Consider the following 10,028-nt stretch of genomic DNA (forward strand, 5'->3'; position numbering starts at 1 on the left):
AAAAAAAAAAAAAAAAAAAAAAAAAAAAAAAAAAAAAAAAAAATCTGATTATATGGTATCATGGAGAAGATTCAAGCAAAAAAGAACTGAATCTTGTATCCTCAGAGGAGATTCAGGTTCTAATTTGAAAATCATTAAGTTCTTCATATGTTTATCATAACATTCCATCTTTGTCTCTCTTTTTCCGGCGAATGATTCAGACGGAACTGCACATGTGTCGCTGAAGTTCGTGAGGCAAGCTTCCACGTTAGAGAGATGTGTCATAGAGCGTTTTAGTTTTCTTAGTCTAAGGGTTTCCTTGTTGAAGAACATTGATTTTCATTTCAGGTCCAGTTGAAAATAATTGCCTATTGTTTGGCTTGCTCAAGATATCAATTTCATTTAAGTCTTCCTTCGACAAATGACATCTGCAAAGCATCAACAAAGTGAAATTCGAATAATCCTGTTATTTTACATCTTTTCTTTTTAAGTTAAAATTAATTCATAGTAGTAAGAGTTTATATAAATTCATATATTAATACAAAAACCACAGAGTTATTGTTTTGGAAAACATGTAGATTGAATTAGAAATGATTTGAAATTGAATATTTAAATTGTAAATATAAACGCCAAGTTTGCTGGAATCAAATTGAGGTTACCAATTTGTAATAAATAACTACCTATTCTCGAATAATGAAAAAGCAAATTGAACTTCGAAGTGGTGCTAATCTTCGGATTCATCAACAAATAATAAGGTCGAGAGTACCATTCTGGTTTTTTGTAGTGTTTATAATACAAAAACATAAGGAGAATTTGATCTCAGAGGAAGAAGAAGAGAATTGAAAGGGTTCGAGTTGGTGAATCGGGAGATAGTGTTTTCCTTTTTTTTTCGTCAAGTAATGAACCACAAATAATAACCAAACTGAACAACCAACAAAAATAAGGGCTAAAAAAAATTTACTCAACTAATACAACTAATACAGAAAAAAAGAAAAACAATCATCTACTCAACTAATACAACTACAAAAACAGAAAAAAAGAATTTAAAAATGTACTTTAGCACATACTATTAATTCATACAGCTACAATCTAAGCAAACTTAAAATTTGTATACCAAACTCAAACAAGAAAGTATACAAATCGAACAAATTTATAATTTTAAAAAAAAATGATTTGTGGTAACTACTAACAGCAGTAAGCAGCCTCTTTGGGTTTGACGAACTACAGCAGCCTCTTTAATTTGACAAAGTAAAGAACTCTGGTGGTGGTGGTGGTGGGTCTCAACCACTCATTTGAATTCTGTAATCGGAGTCTGAATCTGGACTTTTGTTGTCATCCGAAGGACTTACTAGGTCGTCAACTTCAGTAGTCCTATTAATTAAAGTAAATGATCACTTTGTAAAAAAGTGCAAAAATATTTTAGAAATGAGGAAACAACGCAATGCTAGGCACATGGTTTTTATGTAGCGCTCTGTGGTCCTTGCATTATTATCAAATCGATTGATAATCTATTTTTTACACTCATTCTTATTGTAGCGGTAGATGCTCGACGCGTTTTACGATTTGGGTTATCTAACTTGATTAAAGATATGTGCGCTTTGTTCTATGTGTTTTTTCGCTTTTAAGCACATGATTACTTTTTTTTTTTTTTGACGATCCCACATGATTACTTTTTATTACAGTTCTTTCTTTCATTTTAGATGATGTTTAATGTTTATAAACATAACTGAAAATTACATCAGTTTTTAATTAATAAATATCTTTTACATTAAAAACACCAATGATTCAAGTTTCAGTGGAGAAAAGAAAACAACATACTGTGAAATATAAATGGTTAAAAAATTAATGTATTTAATTTTAGTATAGAAATTTGAAAATATTACTTATAGTGAATTAAAAAATCATTAAATCATATATAGTAATATTTTAATATATATGATTTCTATGTGTATTCACTTTTCTTTTTAACAAAAAATGTTAAAATGAATCAATTTATGATAATAATAATAAATAAATAAATAACTACAACTAGTGTATCAACTTCATGTAATAGATAAACATTGGTATAATAACTATGTTACAAAAAGAGAATGTAAGATTTTTAATAAATGTAAAAAAAAAGTATTGCAACCACTGGTATTACTGTTCGAGCTTCTGTCCAGCCTAGCCTAGGTGTGGGGCTGTGGGCCATTGGTCTATCAGCAGGGTCCGATCTTTTTCTTCCGTAAATGAGTTAATCGCTGATTTGCTTTTTTGTAATTTTTCCAAAGTCCAGTCCGTTAAGAGCATGGGCAGTGGAGATTTTTTGGGTTACTCAGACCATTTCTAAGCCCAAAAAAGAAGAAAAATTAAAGAAATGGCCCACAAAAAGCAGGAATCGTTGCTATACGGAGTATTGGAAGGCACAGTTGGTAAGTGTCAATTTCTAATTGGATTTTGTTAAAATATATCACAGTTTTTTTTTTCTCTCATTTTTTTCTTTCTCCAATCTCTCTCTTTCCTCTCTCTCGACGAAACAGTGAAGAGATCTTGGTCCGTCGCAATCCATGCACGGCTCGCTCAATCCATGACGATTACAACGATCTCGTCCTCTGAACATGTTTGTTTTCCTTTTAAATGTAATATTAGTAATTAATATAACTTATTTCTCATTTTAAATTTATTTAAATTTGCAAATTAATAAACAACAGTTAAAAAAAAATATTTTAATGATTGAGAAATCTACGAAGGTTATTCTAGTGGAAGGATAATTTTTGATAAGTACTTAATGGGTTGCTATGATTAGATTAATAATAATTATCTGATTAATTTATTTGGGAGTATACTGCCCATGGTCTTTGGTTGGCCAAATAAATATTAATATAATTTCATTTAAAATAAAAGAAAAACAAAACAAAAAGTATGTTCAAATGTTAATTAACAAATATATATATATATATATAATTAAGTATGAATGTGAAAAACATAAAATTATGTATTAGAAGCACGTGATAATTAAATTTTTCTTAGACTACCTATTTGCCGAAAGAAAAAAAAAAGTTTGCATGTAACTAAAGTGTGAAAGTGAAAACCAAAAGTTTATAGGATACTCAAATACGTGATAATTATAAGTTTTCTTAGACTTTAATACCTACTTGCCAAAAGAGAACACAATACACAATAATAATTCAACAAAACACAATGTCTTACTCAAAGTTTAGTCTTCCATATGTAATGCAGTAATAGACTATGCACGTATACACTACTTGAATATAAAAATATCATATAATCCACTAAAGTAAAAGCCGCCAAGCTAGAACATTTTGCCTACATAAAGAATCGTTAAGACAAAACCTACATTCACTCAAATCAAACCATCACCAAATCATTCTCAAAGAGTGCAACGAAAATGCATTCCTCTTTAATAAAATTGGGATTTGTTTTTCTTCTTCTTCAGGTATCATTGTCTCATGCTCAACTAAGCCCTTCCTTTTACGATAAAACATGCCCACAAGTCTTTGATATTGCGACCAAGACCATTGTCAATGCTCTGAGATCAGACCCTCGCATCGCTGCAAGCATCCTTCGTCTTCATTTCCACGACTGCTTTGTCAATGTACGATATCACTAGATGCATGTGTATATATATATATATATATATATATTAAGTATGTCTTTTGGTTCTCTAATAGTTTATGAATGTGATACTTGACCAAAAATATGTTGTTTTTATAAAGGGATGTGATGCATCGATATTGTTAGACNAATTCAACAAAACACAATGTCTTACTCAAAGTTTAGTCTTCCATATGTAATGCAGTAATAGACTATGCACGTATACACTACTTGAATATAAAAATATCATATAATCCACTAAAGTAAAAGCCGCCAAGCTAGAACATTTTGCCTACATAAAGAATCGTTAAGACAAAACCTACATTCACTCAAATCAAACCATCACCAAATCATTCTCAAAGAGTGCAACGAAAATGCATTCCTCTTTAATAAAATTGGGATTTGTTTTTCTTCTTCTTCAGGTATCATTGTCTCATGCTCAACTAAGCCCTTCCTTTTACGATAAAACATGCCCACAAGTCTTTGATATTGCGACCAAGACCATTGTCAATGCTCTGAGATCAGACCCTCGCATCGCTGCAAGCATCCTTCGTCTTCATTTCCACGACTGCTTTGTCAATGTACGATATCACTAGATGCATGTGTATATATATATATATATATATATATTAAGTATGTCTTTTGGTTCTCTAATAGTTTATGAATGTGATACTTGACCAAAAATATGTTGTTTTTATAAAGGGATGTGATGCATCGATATTGTTAGACAACACAACATCGTTTAGGACGGAGAAAGATGCGTTTGGGAACGCAAATTCTGCTCGGGGTTTTGATGTGATCGACCAAATGAAGGCTGCTGTGGAGAAAGCATGTCCTAAAACAGTTTCATGTGCTGATTTGCTCACCATCGCGGCACAAAAATCTGTTGTTTTGGTATGCAGTTTTAACAATACATACTAACCAAATACACATCTTTTGGTATGCATGTTGTTGATTTTTAAGGAGAAGAAATTTTATAAGACCAAATATAATTGTTTTTTCCATATATAGGCGGGAGGTCCTTCAATTCATGGACGGTTCCAAATGGAAGAAGAGACAGTTTAAGGAGGTTTATGGATCTTGCTAACGATAACCTTCCAGCTCCATTCTGTACCCTAAAAGAACTTAAGGATAGCTTCAAAAAAGTCGGACTTGACCGACCTTCTGATCTCGTTGCTCTTTCCGGTACGTTATCAATGGAATTAAAACGTTTTCATCTATAGTTGTAATCAGTAATAAATCTGTATGACTATTAATTTTCTTAGTTTATTTATTCTTTTGATATTTTTTGTGTTTATGTGCTCACACCTTTGGCAAAAACCAATGTCAGTTCATAATGGACCGGCTTTACAACTTTGGTGAATCCGGTTTACCTGATCCAACCCTTGATAAATCTTACCTCAGCACGCTTAGAAAACAATGTCCACGTAATGGAAACCAGAGTGTCTTGGTAGATTTTGATTTACGTACGCCAACACTCTTTGACAACAAATACTATGTGAACCTTAGAGAAAACAAAGGTCTCATTCAAAGCGACCAAGAGTTAGTCTCAAGCCCTGATGCTTCAGACACCATCCCCTTAGTCCGGGCATACGCTGATGGTCAGGGGAAGTTTTTAGATGCGTTCGCGGAGGCAATGATAAGGATGGGAAATCTTTCACCTTTAACCAGGAAACAAGGAGAAATTAGACTGAATTGTAGAGTGGTTAACTCGAAATCGAAAATCATGGATGTGGTAGATGCTATTGACTTTGCAAGCTCAATGTGAGGAAATGACTTTTTTCCAATTATTAATAAATTATCAATGTTATCAAGATGTTATATTTTTCTATACTTTTTGTTTCTTTCACTTTAACTATATGTAAGATATATGAGTCATATGACGATCAATGGTTATAACTATTTTTACGTATAGAAGAATAATAACTTACAACTGATGGTCATATATGTCGATAATAGTGACGGTGGCCGATAGGTACATAGTTAGTGATTGGGATTAGGTCTTTATTAGCATTTTTTGTAGAAAGGTTTGGGAACTGTCCGGCACAAACTCTACACATGTGCACCGCGTAAAACCGAGAAATTGATGATCAGTAGAGTAGATGTCGTGGAGCAATGAAACTCTAACGCTAACTCGATATTCTTGGGTAAGAGATGAAGAAGATAAATCCCCATATAGGCTTACATGTTTTTAGTGGCAAGAAAATCTACATTTCTTTGAGCTTCGAGTATTAGTCTAAAATAGCCAAGGACATAATTAACAGAAAGCGAATAACCGAACCAAATTCTAAATTTGGTTTGGTTTTGGGTCTTACATATAAACACACGGTTTTTGGTTCAGTTCAGGTAAAACCCGAGAACTAAATGATACACACAAAAAAAAACGAAACAAATATAAAACATTACCCGTGGTTGATAGGTTTTAGAGAAAGAACATGTAACAACAACACTTTGTTTGGGCAATTAAGATTGCCTCTTTTTGGCTTTTCATTTATCTTAAATAGACGAACAAAAACAAAGTGGAAACAAAGTGATGGAGCCTCAACTCCTACAATTCTGGAAATGGGTAAATGCGAGAGTTGGCTCCTTAACACAAGGAAGACCGAGCCCTCTCGTTATTAACTGAAACATGAAACAACAAGAAATAACCGGATCAACCGGATCAATTGTATTTACGGTTTAGAACTCTTAACCAGTATGATATCCTCCGAACCGGTTTTGTAATGCTTTCGAATCCATCAGTGGTTCTCGGTTCTGTTCGGATTCAAGTGGTTTTGACCATATTTATATAGTTATCTACGGGTATTTTTTGATTTTTTGTTAAATCGTGTAGTTTGGTTATTTTTGGTTACAAAATAACCAATCAGAGCTGACCCGTTGGACCCCAAAACTTTCTCGGATCTTACAATTCAAATTTCAGATATTCATACCGAAGCGAACCAAATTTTAGACTCTCATATTTGGCCTACTACTCACCGGTTTAAACAAAAACTCTATTAACAACATAAAGTGATTTTTACCACACAAAAAAAAATCTTGTTTATCCTTTTCTTCGTAACGACATAAAAGTGTTTTTGTATGAAAGTTTTTTTAAAGTAGTTTATATATTTTATAAAGGGATTCTTTCAATAACTTCAATTAAGCTAATGTATGTAGGATGTAACTACAACTACTACGTACTAAATCACATATATTATTGGAGTCTCTTTGGTTTTGAGTGTTTGACGAATTATATATAGCAGCCTCTTTAGTTTGACTAGCACCCGGTTTGGTTTCATCAAACCATGCAACTTTTTTTCATTTCATTATCTTAGTTTGGTGAGTCTCTCAACTACTCCTTTGGCTCTCTCTCCTTCGAAGTTAGGACTTTTAATGTCACATGAAGGACTGGCCACTAGGTCCTCAACTTCGGTCGTCTTTTAATAATTAATATAGATAACTTTGTGTGAAAATTGCAAAAAACCAAATTAAAAAAATGAGGAAAAAGAAAACGCTAGCACATGGTTTCTTGTATTGGTATGTGTTAGACACATTCATCTTTATATTCTTGACTAACAAAACCAATATAATATTCATGATTTGGATATGCCAACTTAGGTAAAGACATGCCCATCGCTTCGTTTTATGTGTGTTTTCACTTTTAAACACATGGTTACTCTTTAATACTTAAGAAACTACTTTTATCTACGTATTCACTCTTTTCCTTTCTACAATCAACGAAGCCAAAAAAAAGAAGGAAAATATATATATATATATATATTAACGTACAATATGTTTATCAACTTTATGTGAATACAAACATGTATACAATCTTACGTGAATGGGTTGATCACATCGTCGTCTAACTCCAAGATAAAACACATAACCATATTATAATGGAAAAAGTAAACTAAAATGTTTTTGAAGTGTGGAAAAAATAAGATTCGGTTTTAGAGACACGTGATAATTATAGTTTCTTAAGACTTTAAAACCTATTTGCCGAAAGAAAAAAAATGCTTTAAACCACTTTGTACAGAATAATTCAACAAAACACAAATATGGTATTGTTGTATTCAAAGTATACTCTTCTATATGTATTCGACTATATGAACGTATCCACCACTTGAATAAAAAAAATATGTCAAAAAAGTAAAAGCCGCCAAGCTAGAACATTTTCCCTATATAAGAAATCGTTTAGACAAAACCTACATCCACTCAAATTAAAACTACAACAGCAAAATTATCTAAGAGTGCAAAGAAAATGAGTTCCTCTTTGATAAAATTGGGATTTGTTCTTCTTCTTCTTCAAGTATCATTGTCTCATGCTCAACTAAGCCCTACCTTTTACGATAAAACATGTCCACAAGTGTTTGACATTGCGACCAAAACCATTCGCGATGCTCTGAGATCAGACCCTCGTATCGCTGCAAGCATCCTTCGTCTTCATTTCCACGACTGCTTTGTTAATGTAAGATATATACCAGTAGACTTAATATATTTCACGTTATATGCTTTCATAGTTTATCCTAAAGAGTGGGTTTGCTTTACTGATAGTATAAACTTAATTGAAACCAGGATATGAAAATGTGATAAACATTTCAGTTTCTTGTTCAACTCAAAATATTCGTTTCACGGTTTTTTCTTTTCCAATATATACTCAAACTGTAAATTTACTAAAATACTCTCTTTTAGTGCTGAAATTTTGGCTTTCTTTTATGCCATAAAACCAATAGTAAAAACCGGGGTTGATTAAAGATAAAAAATGGCAAAAGAACGTTATTTATATGTACAAAAAGAAAATAATTAAATTCTATTTTTGAAAGTTTGATTATATTTTTTAAGTAGTTTCAGTTCAATATTTTTAAATGGATATGATCACTTCTCATCTGTAATATTAATACTATATTATTAGTACAACTCTACGTAGATTGCAGTGCTTTCTTATCTCAAGTTTCAGATTATGTCATCAAAGATGATGAGATAAATAATTTGGTGCACTCATGTATAACTCGATCGGTATATTTCTACAATAATGGATTTTTAGTAGATTAGGTAGATTTCATGGCCAATTAATTAATGCCTTGGGCCTCTTGGCGCATTATGTGGCACATATTAATGTTCTCTTTGGATTCACGTGAATAAGTTTATGCTAGTGTAGTGAGTAGTATAGTGTTGTGTGATGTTAGATTTACTATTTACTTGCGGTAGAATGATTATAGTTCAGGGTAAAAATATGTATGAAAAAGTATAACTTGCTTGTACTGTAAATAAGATATTTTTTGCTAAATAAGATATTGTGATTTAACAATGTAGTTTGACTAAATGTGAAAATATATATTTTGTTTTTTAAAAAAGGGATGTGATGCGTCGATATTGTTAGACAACACAACATCGTTTAGGACGGAGAAGGACGCCTTTGGGAACGCTAAATCAGCCCGGGGTTTCGATGTGATCGATAAAATGAAGGCTGCCGTAGAGAAAGCATGTCCAAGAACCGTTTCATGTGCTGATTTGCTCACCATCGCGGCTCAAGAATCTGTTGTTTTGGTATGTATCTTTTGCTATGCCTATGCAAATTGTATCTAGATCATTTTAAGAAAAAAATTAAGCAAGATAAAATATTTGGACTAAATACAATATAATGAAAATACAATAGGCGGGAGGACCTTCATGGATGGTTCCAGGTGGAAGAAGAGACGGCTTAAGAGGTTTTATGGATCTTGCTAATGATAATCTTCCAGCTCCATTCTTTACCCTTAAACAACTGAAGGATAGCTTCAAAAAAGTAGGACTCGAGCTTCCTTCCGATCTAGTTGCTCTTTCCGGTACGTTATCAATGGAATTAAAACGTTTTCATCTATAGTTGTAATCACTAATAGCGTACTCTGTATGACTATATGTTTAGTTTATTTAACCTTTTGATATTTTTACTTGTTTAGGTGCTCATACCTTTGGCAAAAACCAATGTCAGTTCATAATGGATCGGCTTTACAACTTCAGTAACACCGGTTTACCCGACCCAACTCTCGATAAATCTTACCTCAGCACGCTTAGAAAACAATGTCCACGTAATGGAAACCAAAGTGTCTTGGTAGATTTTGACTTACGTACGCCAACACTGTTTGACAACAAATACTACGTGAATCTCAAAGAGAACAAAGGTCTTATCCAGAGCGACCAAGAGTTATTCTCAAGCCCTGATGCTAAAGACACTATCCCGTTAGTCCGAGCATACGCTGATGGTCAAGGGAAATTTTTCGATGCGTTTGTGAAGGCAATGATAAGGATGGGAAACCTTTCACCATTAACAGGGAAGCAAGGAGAAATAAGATTGAACTGTAGAGTGGTGAATTCGAAACCCAAAATCATGGATGTGGTTGATGCTGATGATTTTGTCAGCTCAATGTGAGGAAGTGACTTTCTTCTAATAATAAATAACTTATCAATGTTATCAAGATGTTATCTTTTTTTCCTTA

At 32.7% G+C, this 10,028-nt stretch overlaps 1 protein-coding gene and 1 pseudogene across 1 annotated transcript; both read left to right on the top strand.

Moving 5' to 3' along the window:
- Window positions 3,908–5,374, top strand: LOC104707189 (annotated as a pseudogene).
- On the top strand, window positions 7,759–10,028 carry LOC104707190 (peroxidase 37-like). The gene is made up of 4 exons (XM_010423486.2): window positions 7,759–8,020; window positions 8,908–9,099; window positions 9,209–9,377; window positions 9,492–10,028. Exons 1-4 carry the CDS (start codon window positions 7,814–7,816, stop codon window positions 9,959–9,961), a joined length of 1,038 nt encoding a protein of 345 aa, XP_010421788.1. The 5' UTR covers window positions 7,759–7,813; the 3' UTR covers window positions 9,962–10,028.

Source organism: Camelina sativa, chromosome 8, assembly GCF_000633955.1.
Source record: "Camelina sativa cultivar DH55 chromosome 8, Cs, whole genome shotgun sequence".
Taxonomy (NCBI): Eukaryota; Viridiplantae; Streptophyta; class Magnoliopsida; order Brassicales; family Brassicaceae; genus Camelina; species Camelina sativa.